Source organism: Apteryx mantelli, chromosome 2 (assembly GCF_036417845.1).
Source record: "Apteryx mantelli isolate bAptMan1 chromosome 2, bAptMan1.hap1, whole genome shotgun sequence".
NCBI lineage: Eukaryota > Metazoa > Chordata > Aves > Apterygiformes > Apterygidae > Apteryx > Apteryx mantelli.
Window position 1 is genome coordinate 140,801,366 of NC_089979.1, and position 26,258 is coordinate 140,827,623.

Consider the following 26,258-nt stretch of genomic DNA (forward strand, 5'->3'; position numbering starts at 1 on the left):
TTAATACTAGTTTTATTTCAAACTCACTTTATCTTTAGAAATAGTACTGTTTAAAAAAAAAAAAGAAACATTTTATTCATGAGCACCATATAGGTTCAGAGAACTTAAGCAGGAAACAAATGAACACTGAATAAAACTCATTAAGGGTTTATCTGATCACAGTGAAGACCAAAACCTGACCATTTTTTTTATGCAAGAAGAATTCTAAGGAACTTGGACTGGCCATAATCACTGCCTTCATGAAACTGCACAAGCTCTGGATTTTTAGTTAATGTTTGATTGGGGAAAATAAGTAAAGGACCCTTGAAAGAGAAATAATTGTTCAATCTACAATGTAAGTTATACTGAAAAGTATTCATCATGAGTTTAGTTGTAGTAAAAAAAGAATACATTTAGTTATTCTCCAATGAAACATTCTTAAATAAAAGTCTGGTTTTACTGGTTTTTATCTTGTCTTTATTGATTTTGTTATCACTCCACTAAACTACTGTTATTATTCTCAGCTACTGAATATATATCAACTTCCATGAGCTAAACCACTGCTTAGTCAAGAAACATGAAGTAGTGGAAGTATTGCTACTCAGGTGAACAGTAAGGTTTCAAATTAACTTAATTTGCCATACAGGGATCTTATCAAGGATTTAGAACTCATCCTTAGTTCTTGAAACTAGAAATACTTCAAACTATACAGAGCTCAAAAAACCTCATAGCTTTTCTCATTTAATTTACATTTTAATATATTCAATATTCAGAGAGAAATACACAGCAACTAAAACATAACTCAGTCAATATTTTATGATTAACCCCACAAGTGAACATTTTATTCATAAAAACCTGAAAGTTGCTGTGGCAGTCACTGTGCTTGCTACATTTTATAAATATATTCATATGCTCCTGATTAGTTAAGATAAACATTTTTCAGTGCAACTTAGAAACTGCCAATGTTTGAGAGATTTATACATAATTTTAATAAAAAGACAGCCAATATAATTCCTTGTTAGAAGATATCCACACAAATCAAAACTAGGAAACTTCCTCACCCTTATTAATTTGAAATAATCATCCACCTTGTCAGGACGACAGTACTGCCTTTCCTCTCTGTTAAGACTTTTCACTTGATCATACTGAAAAGGTAAAACTTCACTCCCCCGCCACCCTCCCCTCCAGGGAGCTTTGTTTCCAAAAGAGGCAAAGGGTGGCAGCCAACAGGTCAAATAACCTAAACACTTATTTGAGCTCACTAGGAAAGCAATTTTACTGCCAAATGCTTGCAGCTCAAATATTTGTAGAACAAGTTTGTTTCTCTTTTCTGTAACTAGTGAAAAGGTTTGTTTGTGAATGTTTAAATATTCTAAACATTCTATTCATAAGGCTATTTGCCAAGTTTGATATGGATACACATTTTATGACACAGGTTAAGAAATAGAGTAACTACAAAGGATGCTACAGAAAATCTCCTGAATGGAAATTATGGTTTCAAAACAAAGACTTCCATCCTACTTGTAGGCATAGTACTGTCATGTGAAGGCATCTTGGAAGTAAATCTAGGATTAACAGCTTTTAATGTGCATGTTTCTTAATAGACAAGCTGACTGCTTATTCTTCTTTGCTAAAACTGTCTGGATGGTTTCAAAATGAATGAGTAGGATATCAAGACAGCATTTCCTTAAAGGGCTCCACCAGAATTTCCTGTAAAACCTACAAGTTTGTTTGAACAATTTTAACTGATTCCCAAATTCATTAAGCAGGGTTTCTGGATCACACCAAAACTAACACACACATACCAGTAATAGCTCTTTATAATGTACAAATGCAAAAGCCTTTACATAATTCAGACAGACCTTTTTTCATTTCTAAGCTTTCTACCCTTATCCTTCCCCTGACCAGAAGACTTTTTTGCATCACCTTTACAGCACACTTTGAAGTGACTTGCAAAATTATTTATACATTCTAACTCATCCTGAGAAATTCAGTATTGGACAAAGTCTAAAACCTAGTATCAATTTTAAGACCTGTTCCACTTGCTGTAAGCAGTGGTTGCAGAATGGGTGACGAGTAAGTTGCAAATGAGTGGAAACAGAAAATTAATCAAAAACTATTTTATCTATAAGTCAAACTATGATAGAAGAGAATCCTTGCTATTTTAAAGATAACATATTCATTGTGACAACATAAGCTTCCATTAAAAAAAAAAAAAGAATTCTTAATGGCACAATAAAGTTATAAGCATGATGTAGGATGATGAAGGTATCATTTTTCTTTGCAGGACACCCATGATAACAATGGACCAGAATCATGGCGTAAGAGGTAGGAAACTGATGTAACAACTGTCCCCACATGATCCTGAGATTAAAAATATAACCTAAGGTAGATAGTCTCTTCTATTTCTCAGTTATGGTTCAGAATACTGAAACTCAAATGTCTTATTTCATACCCAAATTACACCACCAAAAATGAAGAATTTGACTTCTCTGCTAATAATTTGGGGGTTTTTTGGAAATATGTATTTTTGACTTGTCTGACAGTGATCTTCCTGGACAACAAATTCCAGTGTGGGGAATCAGGCTAGAAAGAATGTTCATCTTTCTAGCTAAAGAGAGCTGGAGCACTACAAATGCCACTGTAGTCTACCTGCCAGAGGTTGCTACTAAGGACAGAACCCCAGGGAGGATCTGGGGGAATCTTGCCATAAATAATTTCAATCGTCTTCCCTTCACAGATGGTGGAAGGCTCTTGTTCTGATGTCTGGCTTCAAGAGGCAACTCCTCCACGGAGCATTTTCTTTTGCCCTTCTGGCTACTAAACAGCAGAAGGAACATGAAGACAACGCCATATAATTAGTCCTAGGTTCCTCTTTTTGAATTCTCTCCAATGACAACCCTGTCAATTCTTCACAACAGCCCCTCTTCTTCTCTTCTCCTGCACATGCACAAACACACTCTTGAGACGCATTGATTTATAAATATGATTTAGTAAAGTCTTTAGTTTGTCAGCCACTACTATCATGGAGTTATTAATATTTTTAATATCACTTAGCACAATTTTGCATATAGCAACTTCGAAATAAACCAGATATGAGGCTGAGGTTTTAACCTGCTTATTTAGCCACAACATAAGAGCTGCTCACACACAGAATGTAATTTTTAACAATTATTTTCTAAAAGCAGAAGATTATTAATTATCAGTTTCATAGCATGTTACTGAATTGATACTATCAGATTAAGAAAATATTATTGTACTCTACTTTTTAGGTCTTTATGTTTATAATAAAATTAAGAGAATTCACATTTCTTTGGAATTAAGAGCTAAGATTCTGGACCAGAAGTTAAAATATTATCAGAAAGACATCAATTATATCGAACACCTCTGTTGTGTTGTTTCACAGCTTTTACCTGAGTAGATTTATCTTTCATACATGAAGGGTAGTGTACATGGGGATCACGTGGCCACTGTCCTGTGAGGTAAGGTCCTGTTATTGTGTCCAAAGAAGAAGTTCGCCTTATGGTACCAGAAGTTCTGATTTGCTGGGATTTTGGCCTGTCCACTGTAGAAAACCAGAACAAAATCAACAAAAAAAAAAGTCAGGCTAGATTCGATGTGAAATGTTAAAAGCCAGTTATGATACAATTGCAAGAACATATCAGACATCTTTGTCTAAATGTTAAGCTGAAAAGTAAGAATGCTCTTACATCAAACAGAAGTCAGACAAAGGAGAAAAATACAGGAAGTAAAACTTAAAAGTTACAAAAAACAATAATGCTTAATTGCTCAAATCTGCAAATAATATATTGCTTAAGTAGCCTGGTTAAGTCATTAACAAAAAACATCAAGCAAATTTAAATGCAGTGCTGGTGCAACTCAGAAAAGCCACATATATTGAAATATAAAATATAACATAGTATTAATAGAAGATTATTTATATAAAAAAAGCTTGTTTAGCTTTATAAATATTAAGAAATAAAACACAACAAAAATTATGGTTCGTAAGCAAATCCATTTCAAACATCTTGCTCTTGTGTATTTCATTCCACATCATTTACAATATCACAATACAGGCTTTAACAAGCTGAAAGTGTGCGATGGTGTATCTCTCTCTGGCATAGCTCAGGTCAAGCCAGCTTTTGTATTTGTCTTCAATCCTCACAGTATCTGCAATCTTTGACTCCTCCTTTTACTTCTCTCCTCATATAACTAGATCATTAAACATATTTTCTACATTTCATTTGGAAAACAGAAAGTAGGGTGATTCATGAGATTGTTCTTTCCCACATAAGAGATTTACCACGTGCTCTCTGAATCATTTTACTTTCTTTGTCCTTTAGGCTAAATTACTTCATATATTCATTTTCTACACTTTACATAAGCTAACCTCAGCCCTACATTACAGCTACTATCCTGCTCACCTTTACTAAAGAGGTTTGCAAGTGAGATTACTTTCAAAATAGTCACATCCTATGCACTGATCCGTTCCACCAAAACCCTATACACTGTTCAAAACTTGAGAACAGACCTGCTAGTACACTTTCGAGGACAAAAAAAGACCAAGGACTTCCAAATGCATTATTTCTTTACATATATGTAATACACAGCAAAGATCTATCAGGAATTTTTTAAACATATAAGCAGTTAAGTATGTTCTAAAAAGACTGAAAAAAGAAAAAAAATTAAACAGGTTAGAGACCACACAATCTGGCCAATGTCCAAAGATGTGAAAATAAGGACTACGCAAAATTTACCTTTGCAAACTTTACATTTATGAGGTCTTACTGCAAAAGCCAAGAAAACACAAGCCCAGGAGACAAATAAAATATATATGTCCAGAGAATGAAATAAGGTCTTTGTCTTGCTCTACACCCAGAAGACAGACATGAGCAAATCTAACATTAAGAACTCACATATTTCCATTACAAAGAGAACGGAAACAAACACCATCAAAAGCTCTTACATATACATTTTTGTATAGTAACCTGGAAGTTGACTGCTGGACAATTTTTCAAACACTAAACCTAGGAGAGGAAAGTTCAAGATGGAGTCTCGTATGTGCCCACTACTTTTCAGTACTTCTTTGAACCACAGGAAATGCAAACTGAGGACACTATTTCTCGACTGCATAAACCAATCTGCGTTAGCACTAACGTAACGCCATCCCTGTTCCACTGGCGTCCGTGTTGCTTCCATCTACTTTGCGCAGGTGCTGGCAAGTGTCTGATCCCCTGGTGAGGTGATTCACCAAGTTAAACAAAGAAAACTAAAACCTACCAAAAAAGTCATAAATATGCAGTTTCCACTATTACAGGCACGGCAGGCACAACATAAGGGGCAGAAACAACCACAGGGCAGTAGGAGGAATGACAGGACTGCAGCAGCGGTGACTTAACTCAGTAATAGTTTAGGCCCTCTCACATTTTTATGATATTTCCTTAGACCATGAAAAATAAAGGAGTAGGAATCTGTGAACATGCAATTTGAAGAAATTTCTGTGAGTTAGCATTTGACAAACTGTCTCATACAGTAATGATCCTAAGCATGAGTGTAGGCAGTGGAGAGCAGAGTAGAACAGGCCACCGCTGGCTCAGATCAGCTTCAAATGTTGTGGAACCATGAAGCAACTTCAGACCCTTTCCAAACATTAAGATTGTTCCCCGAATATATTTCTTAATGTTGCTTTTCTCACCTGCCTTATTATAAGTCTGGGTTTTTGCTACTCTCTGACCTACTACAGAACTTTCACTTCCCTCCAAAATTCTATTACCAATGGGATTTTGATGCTACTATTATGAATTTTTTCCTACTCCCAATCATTTTCTCATGATGGACACCACATGTTCCAGTTTTGTTGCAGAAGCAAAAAAAAAGTGCAACTACTACCTTCCAATATCTTAAGTACTTCTGAATGCTGAAGCCTGTTGGATAGCTTCAGGAATTGTTGAAAGACTTCAGCAATATTCAGAAATTGCTAAAATTACAGATTTATTTTCCCCAAGTTTCAGATTATACCACATCTGACAGAATTCAGAGTGCATGAATGGATTTTACTGCAGTGGAAAGAAGTCGGAACAATTCTGTTTTCAGTGATGTGTGACATCTCACAAGGAGTTCAATTATATCTCCAGAACAAGTAATCTTAGGAACACTGCATTTAAGAAGCATAATGTTACAGGAAAAAGTTAGCTATAAATTACAAAAGCAAGACTTATGCTAGTAGGAAGGCAAAATACCTCATGCATTATTTAAAATATGCCACAAGTTTTCTTAATGATATGTATTTGGGGGCTGTTGATAGACATTTCTAATTACAAAATGATTTTACATGAAATGACACAAGGGCCCACCTGAATGCTACAGCTGGTGAAATTCAGAGTGATCCTACCTCCCAGCAGGAATCAACTAAAATAACTACATGAAATTATGGTTCTGCACATTGTACTGGCAGCCAAAAAAATTCTAGTTACACCATGTAGACTGACTGAAAAAGGTTTCCATTTCTCTTCCAGCAAAAGGTAATTTGGTAACAGACTAACACAACAGTTCTGAAAAAGGGTGTGGGACACCAATAAAACCATCTGCTACAGCTTTAAGATGAAGAGATTGCCTCCCCACCCAACACGGAGGCAGCTAAACTGGACACAGTCTCAAAGCCATGTTCGCAGTCCATTTTGGCTTAAATAATGCTTTCTGCTATCCAGGCAATGAGGAAAGTTACCTGCAGCAGATGCACAAGATTGACAGCTAGCATTGGTACCTTCATAAAACTGCTTCAGCTAAATCCACCAGAGCTCATCTGTCAACACCTTTTCTTCCCATGTCTCTTTCAGTAGTTAGCAGAGGCAGTTCAAATTTGGCCAGTCACGTCCTTGGATTAATATATCCAGCTTTAAAAGACTAAAATTATCCTAAGAACTTCTCAGATGACACAGATTCCTCTAAGGCTGAGATAACTGAAAAACGTGAAATAAAAATAAATTCCTTCTTCCTTAAAACTAGCAGTATTATATTGTCATGTCATTACTGATGTCAGCTAACTGCTACACGCTCTTGCCAAAAGACTAAAAAACATTCTTGCAGTAGTATCTTGATCTTTTCTTGAAAGTTCATCTATAGCTTAAATGACTTTACACAAGACAGCCAAGTTGGGACACCAAGAAATACCAGTACAATACTCCAAAATATAGGTGCAACAGTTTCACAATATGTGTTTTTCTTCAGTTCAATTACTGCTTCTCTACAGAACCTTCTGGTTCACCTTTTCAGAACTACTGCTGAAATGAGTCCTAAGCTTAAGTCTTCTTCGGTCCTAAAGAATTTCAGATTTTACCTAGGAAGTCAAGACTAATTTTGAAAGAATTTTGTCCAAATCTACTCACAATGGGAGGACAACAAGACTCTTGAGATGACTCACTTTGATGGATATTCTTGTTTGCTCAGACTCCTTTCAAAAGCCTGAAATTCAGGGTTCAACTGTTCAGGCTAGAAGGAGACTAGAAATCACAAGCAATATGACGGAATATCTATCAAGTATTTCTGGGACATTCCTACTAGAGACCACAATAAATTTACAACAGTCTACGATACCAATGACTCAGAAGTGGCTGTATGTTAATTCTTTTAAAATAATGAAGGAAGTGGAAATGCAGCATGGGAACAGAAACAGTAACCTAGCACTAATAAGCCGAATATTATGGAATGGTGACCCACAGCAGTTACTGAGAATGATGGCCCAATGCTTAGATCATGGTTACCACAGCAGCAGCTGTTGATGACTGCCAGATACATTTCTAGTCAAAATTCCCTCTTCCTTTATATCTTCCGCAAACATGAAAATGGATACATCTACTATGGCTTACTTAAGACAACAATTCAATGAGTACTACAAAAGTAGACTTTCAGAGAGAGGAGGAAGAACAGTCTCTGTAAAAAGCGTCTGGACTTTTTTTTTGGGGGGGGGGGGTGAGTATTTACTGACACTGTACTGATTCCTGAATGTATGTTTGTTTGGTCTTTTTGATTGGCCTTTCCTTGTCTAATCATTAGATAGATGGGTAAATCAGTGCATGTCCCATCTCAAAATTTGTCTCTATGACATTGAGATGGAAAAGATTGAAAAATAGAGATTTAGAGGCCGCTCAAAAAATATTTCAGTTTTCATTCTCAAAAAGACTATGGCAATTCTCTCTTGTAACCGGAGCCAAAAAATCTCTCAAGAAAAGGATTAATAGGGGATTTAGGGTCCCTTGAAGTTTTACTCCACAGGATAGATCCACTGGCTCAGAAGACACTTCCCAGTTGCCAGCAACTGACAGGCTTGATTCTGACCCAAGCTGCAAACTAGCTAAACTACTACATTAACAGTTCTGAGTGTTGCAGCACAACAAAGAACATACTGTTTGCCACATACTGTTCATACAAAATAACCAAAAATGGGAATTTAAATAGCAACTTTAAAAAAACAATGAAACACCACTGAAAATATAAAAATGATTTTTAGGCTATTGCAGTCTTTCATAATTTAAAATTAAAATAATTTCTTTAATTGCTCAAAACAATGCAGAATATTAGATTTTTCAAACGTAAAATGTCATACTGGGTTTTGCTACTGAAAGGACATTTCTACAAGGATATAAGGGAAAGTCATTTCAAGTTAGCTTTAGATACATCACCAACAATACCGTATGTTCAGCTCTGTAAAATGTCTGTCTTCATTATGTGCACCACATTGTTTTTGATTCAGTTTTATCAATTTCAGAAACTATTCTAAAGTTTCTATTTTTAAAAACTGAGACAGAAGATGACCCAAAATGAAAGAGGATGACATTCTGAAGTATACTACTACTTTAAATAGACTGAAAAAATTCACTCCAACTTCTTCTCATCATTTGTAACATTGAACTGACCAAAAAAACCAGGCACAGAACAGCATCATAATCTGACCAAGGCCAGATGAAAGAATTAACCCCCAACAAACCAATTGGACAACCAGCAAGCAGTCCACAGGCCTCCAGTCCCATACCTGCTGTGTAAAGCAACCCAATAGTTAGAGCAGCTAGTTGATAAAGGAGTGGGTGCATGTAAGAAAGGTGAGTTGGGGCAGATGTACAAGAGGAGAGGGCCTCAGATATCCAGGTCTGTGATCGATATGCTTTCTAAAGCAAGGATTCTTTGGTGGGGGAGTGGGTAGCCTGCTCTTTCAAAGGAAAGCAGTAGACAAAGACTCTCAGTAAGGGTCTGGGGAATCAATTATATTATTTTTTACAGCCATGATTTAGGCACCCAGACTGGGACGAGGTGTTCTGGTAAGTCTTTGAATCCAACAGGTAGGTCAAGGCATTTCGTTCAGTCAGGAGGTTTTGTACATCTTCAAAGATGCACAACTCCTTCCATGTACCTGTACAAGAAGAGACAGTGCTCCGAGCTAGGGTTTAGATTCTACCACACCTGGAGAAAAAGGCAGGTATGAATAAATCTGCAGGCACATAAATTTCATAGGATCTGCAGCCCCTGACTAAAAATTGTGGTTGTCTATGCACCTGTGCTGCAACATGGTCTCTGCCTCATGTCCCAACTACAGTGCAAGTGTTACTGTGCGCCTCTTTCAGAAGTCTAACTCTGACCACAGCAAAACTCCCCTGCTTAAAATCAGCACTATCTTTACAGATCAGGAATAAAAAGAAAGCTCTAATCTCAGTAAGAAAAGTAAACAAACTATAAGGAAAAAAGTTTCAGCCTTCTAAAGGTAAGTTATTCTCTAACAAAGATTATACCCGACATGTATAGGACTTGTATACAAAAGGCTAAGCATTTAAGATCACAAAAGCCTGCCCTGTTCAACAGATGTACCCTACACATTCTCACTCTAACAGCATGCTCCAAGGTAGAGCAAACACTAATTTCAAACCTTTCAGACTTTTATGTATTTCAGATTTTTAAAATATTTTTCTTTGTAAGGTTATCACTTCAGATTTAAATATCCTCTGTGAAGACCCAAACTTAGTGTTATTTAATAAAACCAAGTATCTCAAATATGTTCCTGCTTTAAAAGGTTCTAAGAGAATTGACTGGAGCTCAGTAGACGAGCACTCTGGAAACAGAGCATACCAAAACTCAAAACCAACTCTTAACTACTGTAGACTCCTGCAGGTACACAGAGAGGATTTTCCTCATTTTAGTGCATTAACCCAGTTCAGTTCAACGATAAATCTATCCAATATTGAGAAATAAACTGGGAATCAAAGAGAGTACTACAACTTTTTTTCTTCTACCAGTATATTTATAATTAAAATCTTGAAGCAAATTATAAATACATGCGACTGATTCAGTAACTACAAATAATACCACCTTTGTTTAACAAACTGGATGACTCAAAGGATTCTTTTGTTATAATGATAATACTTACAATTTAGCTTACTAAAAAAAGGTTTTAGAAAGTGAGGTTGGTTGTTGGTTTTTTTTTGTTTGTTTTGTTTTTGTTTTTTTTTTTACATCTTTAACCAAATTCCTGTCTCCATCTAAATGCAGCTGGACATAATTCTGAATAAAAAAGTTAAAAAATTAGAAGGCACGATTCACCATTTTCACTCTTAGAATTCAGAGAGAACTGTAATCAGTGCATGGTAGGCTGTGCCACGTGATCAGAAAGGATCAGAGAGAGACAGCACTCTCCTAGCTCCAGCTAACTACACCAACCAGAAATAATTTTTCTTCTGAAAAACAGAAATGTAAAAGATTAAAACTGACTGCTTAAATCAGGCTGCCCAACTTTGTTGATTAAATAAATTACCTTTTCATTATCAACTAAGTCATAAAACACAGGACTAGAAACAACTTTGTAAATCAGGAGCCCAGTTCTCAACTATCACTGACAAAACACATTTAATCACTTAAAATCATATTACAAATTTAGTCTTAAAGCACCTGGCTCTTTTGTCCCCACAATTTCTACTAGAAGAATGTTCCAGAAAGCTTTTTCCAATGGTTTCAGGCCTTCTTCTAATTTTCCCCTTAAACATTTACACTGCCAAGCCAATCCATCACTCAGCCCAGATTTTTTATCATCATGGTTAAACTTCTACTCCTGCAGTGCTTCTCCAAATCTGCTCGGGTTTGAGGTCACCTTTCCTAAAGCACGGAGCACCAAACCTGCGTGCAGCACCACAGGCGACGTCTCAGCAGGCCCCCGCGCAGCTGGTTTCGCATTTCTACGCGACCTGACCTACGGCCAGCACGTCTTCAGTCACACCGCACCAGCAGTGTCCGGCTCCTGGGATCACCCACTCCACCCTCCATCGCTTTCAAACGGCAGCCTCCCACTCAGAAGGACAGATCTTCTGCTCAGGCACAACCTCCAATATACAAACCTCCATTTTAAACTTTTAAAGCTCACTCTATTTGAATAGGTCCTGCAACTCTTGCAACATGATCTTCCTGTGTACTAATTAAACCTCTTAGAACTCATCACCAGTTTCATCAGCCTAATCTTAAAATTTGCCTAGGCAGATAAGATCTACTTCCTGTCTAGAAAATCAGTTCTCTTAGCAAAACTACCAGGGTAGCATGTCACAATCTGCAAAGCCCATTTTGCACTACAACATCTCTCACTGCCTTCCACCATCCTGCAGAATATCTTCCTCAGGTTTCCCGTATAGCTGAAGTTAGACCCATAGATCTCTATGTTGTAGAACTAGACCCCACATTTTTTATATTTTAAAAACACAAGCACCGTATCTGCTTGTCCCAGATACCTATAACCAAAGGGTATCACCTCCTATTCAAAAAATTGCTTTAGAAAGTTGCCAGTAGACAGGAATTTCTGAGTAGATTCTTCTAGAATTCTGCAATAGAGACTACTTAATCTGACTTCATTAAAACCTGCAAACTGCATCTACCACAGCTGGGGTAATTTCTCATTTCAAATCATCATCTCCCCCAAGCATTCATTTTCTTTATACCTTCCCAGGTTAAAAATTACCGCTCTCATTGCAAACTGATCACCTTCACTCTGTACTGGTAAGGATGCAGCACAGAACAAATATTTGTGCCATCTCCTTTGAGATTTTTACTACTACTCCTTGCAGTCAATTTGGGAATCAAAAATTCCACCAAGTCAGCCCTGAATCATTCCTAATCTCTCTTTTTCTCGCTAGAGAGCGGCTACAACTATTTTTTCCTTATTTTTCTACTTGCATGTTTCTGTTGTTGGTCTTAAAGTTTGCAAAGTCCAAGTGTTGTTGGGTTTTAAAAATTGTATCTTAAACCAAGAATTGTTGATTGACAACATGGCTTTCTTCTCTCAATTCTTCCTGCTGTCTCTTGCAGGCTCTGATTATTCCTAGTAGACTTTTTGAGATGAATGTTCACACAATCTGATCAGATCCTTTAAGTTCTTCCTCATGGTTGAAAGATTCCAACAGTCTTAACATTTTTGATTAAATCAGATTCCATATTCAAATCAAAGCAACTCTGTTTAGCCAAATATATCAAACTATTTTATTCTGAAATCTGAAACTTTATTCCAGGCTTATGTATCATTTAAGACTTACTCACTATATAGGATTTTTTGTTTTGCTGTATACGCATGTAAAATTGCATATATTTAAAGCAGGCCTAGCTGTAGAAAACATTTCTTAAGATTTGTGGTAAATACAGTGCCAACACACCCATTTCCTCTATTTTTCCCACATTTTGAGTTTTCAGATTCAGTAAATCCTGTCTTCAATATGGCCAAACTAGGTTTCTACTATAATTCTTCTTGCCATCACAAGATGTCCCCACATCCTCCAGCTTCATATGAAAAGTAACACACCACTAAATAAAGTCATGAGACTCCAAACACTCATCTTAATAAAACAATTTCTTCTTTGGAAGTAATAAGGGTAGATGTATATAACAATTTTACAATATTAGTATTTTATTATTACTGCATACTTCAATACACAATTTGATTCGAAAGTATGAGTCTTTCTGTTTATACAATAACATCCAAAGATTATTCGGATCTTCTAGTTTGACAGCCTCCTGAGTTGGATATTTATCTCCTGTCATTTCACATCGGAAGATTACTGACACTTCTTTGTGTGGTTGCATGGATATTTCTCAAATACACATTACTTTTGAGCATGCATGAGTTGATTACATTTTTGCCCATGAGAAATTTTTGTCTTCCAGATTAGAAGCTTTTCTTTTTCTCCTTGAGAAGAACATCAAGGATTTCAAATATATTTTGTGGTTTCCTTGTTGGGGAAGAAAGTGACACTGCAAAGATAATTATGCAAGACAGGCTATCAGGTACGATGAAGAAGCCATTAAAGGTGAAGCACTACAGAAAACAGAGAAAGGATGTGCAAAAGTATTTGACTATCAACTGCCACAATTAAGCAGGGACAATTATCATTTAACTATGAAAATTTTAAGACCTTGAACTGAAATTTACTTCTGTGAAGACAGCTTCTACTTTAAACTGGCGGCTTCCCAACTACTGTGTAAACCTAAGTCTTATTCTGCATTCTTCAGCAGTTAGCTGATATTTTTGGAGTCACACTGTTCAAAGTCTGTTCTGGGATACTCGGCATAAATCTGGGTTTAATTTTTAGTGAATAAATCCACTCTCCATTACTTAAAGAAAATTAAGCTATCCTATATAACACAAAGATTTTGAATAATACATGACATACCGGATATAGAAGCGTAACACCTAACTACATAAAATCAACACTGCATAGCCACTTGGGTTTTTGCAATGTACTTCCCAGTACTGCAGACTCCAGAAAGACTGATTAGCTGACATGCAGCACTGAATTTAAGCTGACTCCATGTGTGAGAACTGCATTCACCAGACCCTCGCAGAGCACAGACTGCGCCACACAGATACCTGCAATAGTCATCAGCACCTTCTGGTCCTGCTGGCCTAATGAGCTCTGCTACAATGCATGAAAGGAGGTACTGAGACCAAGTAAAATATCTGCAGGGATCCACAGATATCATAGAGCCACTTGTTGGCACCACTATGCTATATGTGTCAGTGGCCTGAGTTCCAGGAACATGTTGCAGTGTATTTAAGGTTTATACAGCAATAGTTCTGATCTGGCAGGGATTATTAAATCAAGCTCTGTATTGCATGAAAACAACTGTATTGTCATCTCTGGAAGCCGTATATTCAGGAACTTGAGCATTTATACCTGCACTTACACAACCCACTCCCAGGAACCCAATGGTTGATTGTATGTCATACTTTGGAGAAGTGGGGTTTGTATTTATGGGCTAATTTCTGCAAACTAGATTAACAGCATTAGCTAGTGACCAAGTACAGAAAAAACAGAATTTGTTTTCTAATAAGAATATACATTATTTCCAAATCACATTTTGGTTTCCAAATGCTGTTACATGTCTACAGAAATTATTAAAGTTTTGAATTTTGTGGTACTGCAGCCTAAATATCTACATTAAAACACTTTTTTTAAACACTTGATGATTAGAAAATAAGTGTACACATACTGGTAATCCAACTAGCCAAAGTATTTATACAAGAACTCCAGGAGAGGCAGCGTACACCCAAACACCAGAGAGTAAAAAGCAGATGATGCAACAACACCCATTTTGCCATATAAGCACTCTGCTGCCCTATGCAACTGTCTACATTGCATATGCCTACAGTCATCTCTATCCTCAGCTGAATAAGCAAAAGCAAACTGTACTCCAGGCACTCCAAATCCCGTATAACACAGAAAGCCCATATTGGACTTCCTTGCCACTTGGAATATCACCAAGTTCCATAACCACAATAAATACTAATGCTTTTTGTTCACCTGTAGAAGAACTGGATGGCCAAACACAACTTGATAAAGCCAAAAAAATTCTGCATCTTATTATTTTGAAAAGGCCTTGGTACACTGTTCACAGACTAAGGCAAGAATATTTTCAGCAGTTTACAACCTAATGTTTAGTGTTAATAGAAAACATTTCCAGAAGACAGACTTATAGTTACTAATCAAATTATAATTTACATGGCTACAGAAATACATTCAAGTCTGTAGTACGAATGCCAGTGATCTTACAATGATCAGCTAGATGCAAGTGTTAATTCCCAAAATTCAGAAATGTGTCTATGATTATAATCTCCTGGATTAATGACTGGTGGTCAGAGTGTGGGAAAGGAGGATGAAGCTAACCTTGTTCAAACAGGTGCTTACACAGTTCAAGGAATAAGACACTTGAAGAAATACATTCTAAAACGGAATCATAATGGAAGCATAATGGAAGTGGAAAAAGAATATTCTTCAGTGGATTTTAGATAATTAGAAAACCATGACAAAACTGCTATCATACTGTTCTTACTCAGCATTCTTATGAGCAAAATATAAGACACAGTTTTCCTAAAGAGGAAACAAAATATGTAGTATGGGTAAGACTAGTTTCAGGTTGTGCAAAACAAATGGCATATACGAACAAGTGTTGTTAGTCATTCATTTGTGTTTGATTCAGAGAATAAAGGTCCATTTCAAACAGCTACATCTCAGTTTAGCAATAGCAGTGAAAGTTAAATCCTTATGAGCAACAACTGTACCACTGTTTATTGCTAGGGCACATGTAACAGTAAATAAGAAGGTCTAACCAAGACAGTATTTAGATAAAATCTTACATTAAAGTTTCAAAATGTAACTCGTAACATTTTCTGACTTACTAGGAAGTCTATATTGTCTCCAGAGCAGTCATATCTAACATGTAAAGTTAGTTAAAAGATTCACTACTCTGAAAAATGAAAACTTTCTGTTCACAAACATCTTCTATTGATCCAAGATCAACTCGTTAGGCTAATCCCTGTTAACAAATCACTTGTGCAGGAAACTGTTATTGCTTGAGTGAAGCCACCCACACCACCTGTTTTCTTCCAGCTAAAGAAAGCCAATCAGTTTGCAAGAGGGTGATAGCCAATATTTTGGTGGGATACAAGAGCAGAGGATGAAATGCAGATACCCAAGGAGCAGGGAAAGAAGGAAAGAGGAAGGAGCAGAATCAGGCTGAAGATGCTATTAAAAGGCTGGACACAACATGCTGAGGAAATGGTACAGTCCCGCTCAGCCTCGCTAGGTTTTCCTTCCCAGAGACAGACTTGTAGTAGGTACATGCTCTCTTCTGTCTTAGCAGGGGCTGAAGACACAGGCTGAGCAGAGCTGCCACGTGTCTCCAGACAATTTGAGGGGACTGCACGTGGGAACAGTTCTGGTCACGAGTCCACATTCATATAGCTGGGAGATAAAGAAAGGCTTCCAGAGAGGGCATGTATCTTGGTTCCTACCGTGGATGAGTATTTCCATGGATGAGATCCTAGCTTCAGAAAAAGTAAGAGTGGCAGAAACTGGGTCCCTGTTTAAAAGGGTATAATATTACACTCTGTATTGTGATACTTTGTGTGATATCCATACTGCAGAAGATTCAAATTGTGATCCTTTTCAGCACTTATAATTTATTTCCAAGCTTCAGGATGATTTCTGAATTGAAAATAGTCATCACATGAATCAGTGATGGAAAACTTGGGAGTCAAATCAGGAGAAATGAATAAAGCATAATTGAAGAACAATCTAGTTTTTTGGAAGAAGTGAATTCACATTTAGAATTTGAAAGCGATTATTAAGCACAGACATTCATTTTCCTTCACTGCAATCTCCAAGTGTCTTCATTTTGCGGTTGCCTACATCTTCAAGATGGTTGCACAAAGGAAAAGGAGGTAACCTTAGGCTGACAAAACTGCTGTTGATATAGCCCTTCTAAGGGTGAGAGATACAGACTATTTTACTTGCCTGAAAATGCCTTAAGCCATTGTTTATATGGTTAACATAGGAGGCTGGAGAGGAAAAAAAGGGGGAGAGGGGACTCAGTGTATTTAAATATTAAAGTAAGACGATGATCATTAACACACTTAACTATCTCAATTCTGCAGCAGAATTGTCCAGTTCATGTATCTTTACCACAGGGGCCTTTTTTTCCATCAGTAAGAGATACATTTCAAAAAATGCTAGTCAATGTGTTAAACTGTACTATATTAACAACTTTTGTTGAACATATGCTAAATCCATGGAGAATTAAACTATTGTGTCAAGTGTTGGCAACACATTTCTCTACTGAAGATATTGCCAACTGATTTAAATGGAAACTTTCATTTTCCACTGCGAAGGAAAACGATTACCTTCTTCAGATGAACAGTTACTCAGCTGATGAAGTACCATAAAAAGAGTCTCTCAAATATTCACTTAAACTGAAACATTGACGAGCATATACTTTATTCATGTTAGGTTTCTCATTGTTACAGCTGTTCCTTTCAAGTCCAGGTTGAACTGAAATTTGGGAGTTACTGCCACCAGTCATTGATATCTACCATTTTTTCCCATGATGTTATCTAGAATAGTAGCATAAGCCATATTTTAAAAACAGCTAGCTTTTCATTGTTAAGTTTAGCAATACAGCAAAGTCCAACATCTCCTTATGTATCAGTCTGTCTTGGCAAACACTAACTTTTTTGTAAGCTTCCACATGACACATCCCTCTTGATCTATCTTTCCTGTATGTTAAGACACAGCTTCCATTCCCTCCTCAAAACTTGGGAAAGAAAACAACAAAAAAGGAAACCATGAATTTCAGAAACCAAATTTCAGTTTTAGCCACTGTTTTTCTATGCATCGATGTTGACAAGTAACTTCAGTTTTGCCATATGTAAAACAGTAATATTTGCTTACTTCCAAAGAATAGGAATCAAAGATTAGGTAGTCATTTAAAAAGAGACATATATACATACACTTTATTTGATGCTATTTCTTAAGATTGTTTTTTCCATGAGGCAGGGAAAGGAGTACCTTCTTAATAGCTTTATGCCTTGCTACAATATCCTGCAAGTTCAATGGGAAAAGTACCTTTCCGTATTTCTTTCCTGTCGTTCCTTTAACAACTGAAAGCTTAATTAATTCATCTTATGAAAAAATTTAGTAATGATACCTAATAAGCTATTTGTCCTAAAAGTGATCATATCAGAACATATAACTAACAAGTCTTCATCTTCTAGAGACTGCTTTGAATTTAGCCAGTGTCTTTTATTTAACCATATTATATTTAACCATACTATATTCCAACAAAAGCTATTTTGGGAAGAGAGGGACAAAGCTGGAGCAAAACTGTTTTGGCTATACAATTATGGGAATACTGCTATTATTCAGGCATCAGGAAATAGGAAGTGTCATAAAAATTACTTCCTTACCTTACTTTCCTTTATTTCTAACAAAAGATCAAGAAGATCTCTGGTATAAATGCTTATGATGCCAAAATATTGGATGGCTTTAATCCAGGATATTAAAATAGTTCCGGCTTTTGAAGTCTGAATTTTGATTTTTAAATACTGATATTCCTTACAAGTCTAGAGATCAGCTATGTTGTCTGTCCTACTCTACTCCTCACACTACTAGTCTTTTATCTACTAGCCTTACAACAAATAAACATCTTATTACTCAGAACCAGGTTATGCAGTTGTTTTGCATCTTTTGTAATTGCCTTCTCTTATTAATTTTGGCAACACTCCAGTAGTTATTTTGGGAAGGAAAAGATATTGGGAACCCCTAACAGCCAAATTGATTACAATATTTTTCAAGTGTCCTTAAAACTAACCTTTGCCTCCAAAATTTTCTATAGAAAAAAGTTCATTATAAACTATACATATGGAAGTTAGAAAAAATATGAAGCATAGTATTAACTAGTACCACTGTAGTTAACATAAAACAAATAAAAGCATTTGATGAAAGCAATTTTGAGCTTGAATCATATATAAATATTGATAGAAATCATTTACAGTTTTCTTGTACACAAGCATACCATGGGAAAAAAAAATAAACCGGAAACCCATTTTCTTACATTTATACAAGATACTTTACATAGTAACAGAAACTGCTGATTTTATCCCTGTAAAAAGCAACTCTGCTTTTTTTTTTGTAAAACGTAAGTGTTCACAAGTAACATGTTTTGTTTGATCAGTTCAAGGGTTTTTTTGCCCATTTTATTGAAATGTCCTTTGTCACAAACCATGCTGCTTCACATTCTGTCAGTGTTACATTTATGCTATCAGAGGTGTACTCATACTCCCTCTAAGAAAACCATGCATCATTGTATTCAACAAGACACTTATTTCATTGCCAACTCTCTAAAACATAAATATAGGCTATAAAAATCTATCTATTAATGAGGAACAAACATGCTAATAAAGAGGAATGGAATACACTCACACATTCCAAGTTTATTCTGCAGTATCAGAAGTTCCCCCCCTCTTTTTTCCTACTTTTTAGCATCTTGAAATGATTCATGGTTTCTCATCCATTCAGTATCAATACTGACCATATAAATACTGACATCAGTTGTTTCCTATGAAGTACAAATCCTCAAATTTGCTTAAAGCAATGTGTCGACAAATACTTGAAATCTCAGTTTTAAAAACATAGTATTTTGCTGTAGAACAAAAATGTTTATGGCCTTATAGAAAGAAGGGAGGGAAAAAAAAGATGACGACAGGAGGGAAAAAACAGGGCATGCTGCTTTCATTCATGTAGTAGTGATGTCAGTGTCTGCAATGGTAGCTGCTTTGACCTGTAGGGGCTCAAAGCTAAAGTGGTTTCACAGAATCTGGTTTAGAAAAAGAACTGCTGGCAAATCACTGAAATATTCCCAGCAAAATAGTTTAGTAGGATACCCGATTCAAAGAATCTATACTGGAAAAAGGCTGAAAGGAGGTGAGGAAGGGGCAGGTGTCTTAAGAAGAGAAAAACATCTATTCAGAGTCATAAGCAGTTTCCAGCACTGGCATATTCATGAAACAATCTAAGTCAGACTGCAGAGCCAAAGACAAACAGATCCCTTGCACTGGTAAGAAAAACAACAGGATTATACCTAGAGTGTAAGCTTTCATTTTACAGCAGTGCGAAATGTTTTAAAAAACTGACAAAAACTTAATCAAGTAGCTTCCCCAAGACTTGTATACCGATAACAACTATAAATAGCTAGAGTAGCACATTGTTTAAGAAGCTGCAGCAAGATGGTCCACGTTTGAAAATAGAACATTTTTCAAGTCCTCCATTATTACTGCAGCAGTCCTCCAGTTCACCAATCAATTTTCTATATACTATTACTGCCAGATATGCTACAAACATCATTTCTAGTAGCCACACATCACGTATCAAAATGCTGAGAACAATCAAGGAAACAAAGACAAAATCCTGCCCCGTGGCACCCAACTATACTCCAAATTGTGTAAAATAGCTCTAGGTTTTGGGGTGGGCTTTTTTTTTTTTTTAACCTTTTAATTTACAAGACTACAGAAATAGGGTATCTTATTGCCCTAGCCTGCTAGAAAATGGTGCCTGTATTTCTGCAAAATAGAGCTGTTGACGTGTGCGATTGTGGTCATTATTAGGGCGATCACGTTGTTTTCATTCATTCATTCAGGATTTGCTCGAGGATGTCAGTTTCTGCAGCTGGCCTGACCTGGAGGAGGGGGAAACAAATTCCTCACCGTGCATACAGATTACCGGGTGGATTTCTTGATGGACCATTTATGATTTTATACATTGCACTCATTAAACTAAATCAAGCTGTGTCTGTTGCTAACGTGGTTCACCATGAGACAAGCTCAAACAAGTTTAATGATGGAAAAGTTATTTAGTACTAATTTATAGTCTGATTTATTAAGGCTAAAATAGCCCACAGATGAAGAACACTAAAACCACTTTCTAAAATTAAAGTTGCCCCCTCAAACAAAAAATTCATATGCAATAATGAAATACTTCACAGCTTTGCAGTGTTTTTCTTTGCTTGCAGATAACTGCCCACACTCCTTCCTTGTCAATACACCTTAAGCATAGATCTTTATATACTGCACCACCACAATGTTTTGCACCAGATTCCCAGAATTAAATAATTTACAGTATTCGTCATCAGCTTCAATGTTAGCACTATTCATATGCACTGAATTTTTTTGTTTTGCCTAGTTCCCCATTAGCATTTTCAAAAGGTTAAGGAAAGAAAAAATGGAAAATCTACATTAAATATTTAACGCAATGGGAAAATATGATCTTTAAAATTGTAAATATACCTTGAATGAAGCAAAACTACTGCAGACTAATTCCATTTTAAAGGATGCAAAAACTTCTGCATAAATACGAGATCTTTTTTGGAACGAAGTTAAAAAATATCTCTGTTCAGATTATAATAGATCAGATTTGATAATCTGCATAAGGACAAATACTATACAAGGTAAATTAACTCCATGCGTAACTGGCAGTGATATCTTGCTCATTTGCAGCATGCTGTCCATGTCCTAGGACCATTCTGATTACGCAGATTTGCTGAAGCTACAAATACTACAGATTGCAAGGATTTACTACACATTTAACAAAACTGAAGGGTGGGAGGATAGGGAGAAGGTTAACAGATTCCATTGCTACAAAATATGCTGGCAACCAACGCAGACCACAATTTGCCACAGAAATGAAACACACTAAGACTTAAGGAGGGGACAGAACAAGCGAGGATTATTGAACCACATAAAACGTTCCCAGAAAGAGATGTGTGATACCTGATAGCTACAGCAAGATAACATAAAAAGTGCATTTAGTCTGATTCATTCAACTGCTAAAGTGATGGGGGAGGAAGGGGGGGGAAATAAGATGGCCACTGCCACTTTAACACATTCAATAATTTAACAGACAACCTGATGCAGGTTAAGTTAAACTTACTAAGAGTCACTTTTACATTTTAAACTTCACAGGCCTATTTTGGCTACAGGTTTTTGTTTTGATTTTTTGCAGTCCTAAGGATTCAATATTAAATATCTCAAGTAGGCAGACTGTGTCATTTGTTTTTGAGCATCTCAATATGGGGATTTCCTTTTTGTTTTGGTGTTTGTGTTTGAAAACATTACATAATTTTAACCCAAGATGTTAAAAAAAAGAAAAAATGCAAGTCCTTAAGAAACCAAACCCTGCAAAGGAGAAGAGCATTGAAGGTTTGGTTTTAACGTGCATTTAAGAACTCAGTTATGATACCTCAGACACAAGTCTAACTCGTTAATAATATGCACAAGAATAATTACACCTCTAGTCAGGGAAGCGGGTTAATTTTGGCCTCGTGCCTCACTCCCAGCCACCCACCTCCAGCGCGTGTGCGCTGGCAGAAGAAGCGGGACCCCCGCGACCGCGACGGGCCGCGACGGGCCGGCAGGGCGCAGGGGAGGCACTTCCCCCCCCCCAGGCCCCGTCCCGGAGCCGGCGGGGGAAGCGGTGTTCTTCCCAAGCCCGATCCCTCCTCGGAGGGGGGGTGACAGCTAAGGGCCCGGCGCTGCTCCAGAGGGGAGGCGGGGGCCAGGCGCTGCCCTCGCCGGCACGGCACGGCACCTGCCCCGCTCCCTCGGGGCGTCGCGGGCTCGCCGTCGCCCTCAGCCCCCGCGCCGGGGCCCCGGGGGGCGGGGGGGCAGCGGGGCCCGACCCCCGCGGCGGGGCGGGGAGGGGGCCGGTGCGTTACCTCGGTACACCGGGGAGCTGGGGCTCCGTCTCTCAGGTGAGCTGCTCCTCCTGCTGCCGCCGCCGCTGTCGGGCGAGCGCCGCTGCCGGCCCTTCACCCTGCCCGGCTCCGCCGCGCCGCCTCCCGCCGCCAGCGGCGGCGTCGCGCTGGGCGGCGGCGGGCTGCCGCCGCGACCCCCGCCGCCCCCCGGCCCGGTGTTGCTGCCCACCGAGGCGGAGGGGGAGCGGGTCGGGCTGTGCTGGTTGCCGCGCAGGAGCTGGTAGGGGACGGTCGCCCGGATGGGCTGGAGCAGCCGGCTGGTCCCCGCCGCGCCGCCCCCGGCCCCGTTGCCGGGGCCCCCGGCCGCGGCGCTGCCGGCGGTGGGGGATCCGGCGGCGCCGCGCCGCATCCTCTGCGGCGGGGGCTGGTGGTGGGAAGGGGGGGTCTGCGAGGAGCTGGACGAGGAGGACATGGCGGGGACGCGCAGCACCGGCGGGTCACTCGCTCCGGCGGGGGACCCGAGCGCTGCCCCCGGCGCCCCGCATGCACCAGCCGGGGAGGGGGGGGGAAGGGGGCGGGGCAGGACGGGACGAGCGCTGCACGGCCCGAGGGAGTCTCCGCGCCGCCTGCCCAGCTGCCCCCGGCGCTTCCTATCGGCGACGGCGGCTGCTCCCACGCCAGGCTCTGGCCATCGCTGCCCGCCCCAGCGCAGCGTCGCGGGCACCGGGGGCGCTCCCGAGCCCCGCAGCCGCTCACATCGTACAGCGCTGCCGGCTCAGTGCGATCGGCGGCGGGGAGAGACGAGCGCGTACGAAGTCGGAGGGGGTGGGATGGGGAGGGAGGCGTCCGCGGCCAGCTCCTGCCCGCGCCAGCGCCCGGGAGCCGCCGCCAGCACTACCCGCTCCCTGCACCGCCCTGCCTCCGAATGGCAACGCGCAGCCCCGGCGCCCGGCCGCGGCGGGCAGGGGGCGGCAGGCGAGCGCGCCCATTGGCCGCCGTGGCCGCGCCAGGTCAGGCCCCATTGCCCGGCGACGCCGTCGCTCTACTCTTCCAGCCAATGAGAGGGCGGGGCCGCCCGGCGGGGGGCGGGGGCCGCGGCGGGGTAGGCGGGCAGGGGGAAGTGGGATGTGGCAGCCACGAGAGGGAGGGAGGGAGTGGGAGGAGGCGGCTGGGCTCTCTTGCAGTAAGGACGGGCATGGCTGCTGCCGGTGTGCCCGCGTGCTGTCGGCCTCTGGCGGCGGGCGGCGGGAGGGAGGGACGTGTAGAGGAGAGGAGCGGAGCCTTCCGACGGGCGGCGCCCTGCCGGGCCCTGTGGAGAGGCGCCTGGCGCGGCGCAGGGCTCCGAGCTTTCTGTCAGGGTAGCGGCGGTTTCCCCCGACAAAGCTGCTCTGTCGCCGCCGTTCAGCGCGGCGGCGTGTGCAGAGGGCAAAGATGGCCTCCTCTGCCGGTAACCGGCCCGTGGCTGGCCGCGTGCGCGCTGCCGGGGCCCCCCGGCGCGGGGCTGCTGCGGGAAGGGCTGGAGAGGCGGACGGGGCTCCGCGGTGCGCTGCTGCGCTGGGGTCGCCCGCAGCACGGGAACGGCGCTGGCGGTCTGCAGGGATGTAAATACGTGGTGAAAAACAGTCCCAGAGGCCGCCTATTCAGTAGGATACAGAGACACACTCAGTTCAGCGTTGCCCTGTCTGCTTTAAGATGCTGTCTTTAATTTTAACGGCAGATTCTGTGCGCCGAGTCCTGTGCTACCCATAATCCCGGAGGAGTTGCTCTACCCCTCCCCACTTCCTCCACTCCCAGGCAGGGAAGGCTCCGAAGCAAATCCTAAGTTATCTGCAACGAACTTTATTCACATCAACCAGATGTGACTATCAAGCCTTTATGATACTTCTTTTGGTCTTGCTAGAAGATCAAGATATATTCAAATTCTAATTAAATGTATCATAATTTCATGCAAATTTATATAAAGTTTTTTGTAATGTACATCAGAAAACACTTTTCAGAGAGTATCAAGAGGAAAATAAAAAGTTTTACAGTGATATTAAGGAAAGTACTTTTATTCTAGGAGAAAGAGCTCCCACTAGATAAATGGATAATACAAGACAATGGGACAGAAAGAAAAGATTAAGATGAGTAGTTTAATGGCTAGGAAGATAAATGGCTATAAGATCAGAGAGATAAGATGAGTTGAGTCCATCAAGAGAGCAGTGTTTATGTTGGATTTGATGTGAATAAGTTGTTAATGGAGGTGAAAGAAAAATGGAGCGAGACTTGCTTCTTGGAACAAGCCAGCTCAGTCTGATGGCCTCTCAGATTTAAAGTACAGGCTTAAAAAAAAAAAAGGAAAGAAAAAAAAAAAGAATATAGATAGAAATAGAATGGCTGGTGTTTAACAAGCTGTATTCTACTATATCTTTACGTGATACAGTCTTAGATTCCATCAGTAATCAAGTAATAGTGTCACAATAAACCATATCCCTTGTACTCTTTTCAATTATATAATGAACACTCATAGTTCTCTTGTACTACGCTTCAGGTTACTACACTTACTCTACACTTGCAAAGCTGTCCATACCTATCTTTATCCTCTGGTAGCCCAGGGACCAGCTGATAGACCCAATGAGAAGCTGTATTGTAGGAAAATGCATCTATTCATGGGCTGTTAATGAGACTTTGTTTGTACTAGCATCATGTGATGCAGTCACCACGGTTATGTTACAGAAAGGGTAGGAATAATACACCTCACATCCACATGAAAGTATACTCAGGCAACAAAGCCACTTGTATAAATTAATTTTAAGAACAGTCAGCAACCATATGTTTTTCCATTAGTCCAGTCTTCTGCTAACATGAGACAAATTTGCTAGTATAACTGTGGCATAGAGATTTTCCCCCCTACGATTTTGCACTGTGCTTAATCACTGCTTATGAAGTCTATCATCTACTTTATTTTTTCTGCTTCACTGCACTGGAATCAAAATGGCTGGAAAGCCTTCACCTGTAGAAGTCGTCTGCATACACTAAAATCAGTACTATTTTAAATAGTAAGCACATTTTTCTAGATCTGTAACTTCATCAGATTACACTGCTGATACGGTAATGTCTTATTTTAGAGCAAAAATGATTTAGGGTCAGCTGAGCTGAGGTGCATCTTTGTTTGACTAGGACAATAGCTAATATGTTGCAGCTATTGCAGAGTACAGAGTTACACAAGATTAAAGTAACAGTGAACTAGTATAGCTCTTCTGAATTTAGCTGTTTAGACACTATTCTACCTTCCCCACAGATAAAAGTCCATCACACTCATCAAAGCAAGAAAGATTTGAATAGGAAAAATAGATGCATAAAGACAAGGTAATCCATGATACAAAAAACCCCCCCCAACAACACTGAAAACAAAAACAAACCCATCAACAGTAGGTCATAGCATATTAAAATAGCAATAGCAATTTCTCCTTTCTAAAGAAATTGAGGACTATGCTGTAACCTTACAGTCCAAAGCGAATGAGCACATAGCCTGCATAGCCTTAAAGCAAGCTATAAAAATATCACCCACTGCAGGGGGGGGACTTTTCCAGTCAGATGGTTACCAGACATATCAACAGTTATATATCGTAGACTTCACTCCCCCCAAAAGTGTGGGGCTTCACACTCCCCCCCCTCAAAGAAAAGACTTTCAATACTTTCCTAGCTAGGATTAGAGTCCACAGTATAACAGCACTGCACCATGCACCCAGGAGACATAGTCA

General features: G+C 39.7%; 1 protein-coding gene across 6 annotated transcripts in view; it reads right to left on the minus strand.

Annotated features, from left to right (window-relative positions):
• Positions 1–23,458, minus strand: part of GLCCI1 (glucocorticoid induced 1) — a 57,955-nt gene extending 34,497 nt beyond the window's left edge. For 4 of the 6 annotated variants that reach the window (XR_010883493.1, XR_010883494.1, XM_067291657.1 and 1 more), the window contains exons 1-2: positions 22,537–23,458; positions 3,393–3,544 (exon numbers count right to left, since the gene is read on the minus strand). Coding sequence is in view for 4 of the 6 variants with exons in the window: in XM_067291657.1 (XP_067147758.1) it covers positions 3,393–3,544; positions 22,537–22,987 (603 nt within the window). In the remaining 2 variants the exon portion in view is untranslated. The remainder of the gene's footprint in view (positions 1–3,392; positions 3,545–22,536) is intronic. The other 2 variants (XM_067291655.1, XM_067291654.1) reach the window with 1 other exon arrangement.
• Between the last annotated feature and the right edge of the window lie 2,800 nt (positions 23,459–26,258).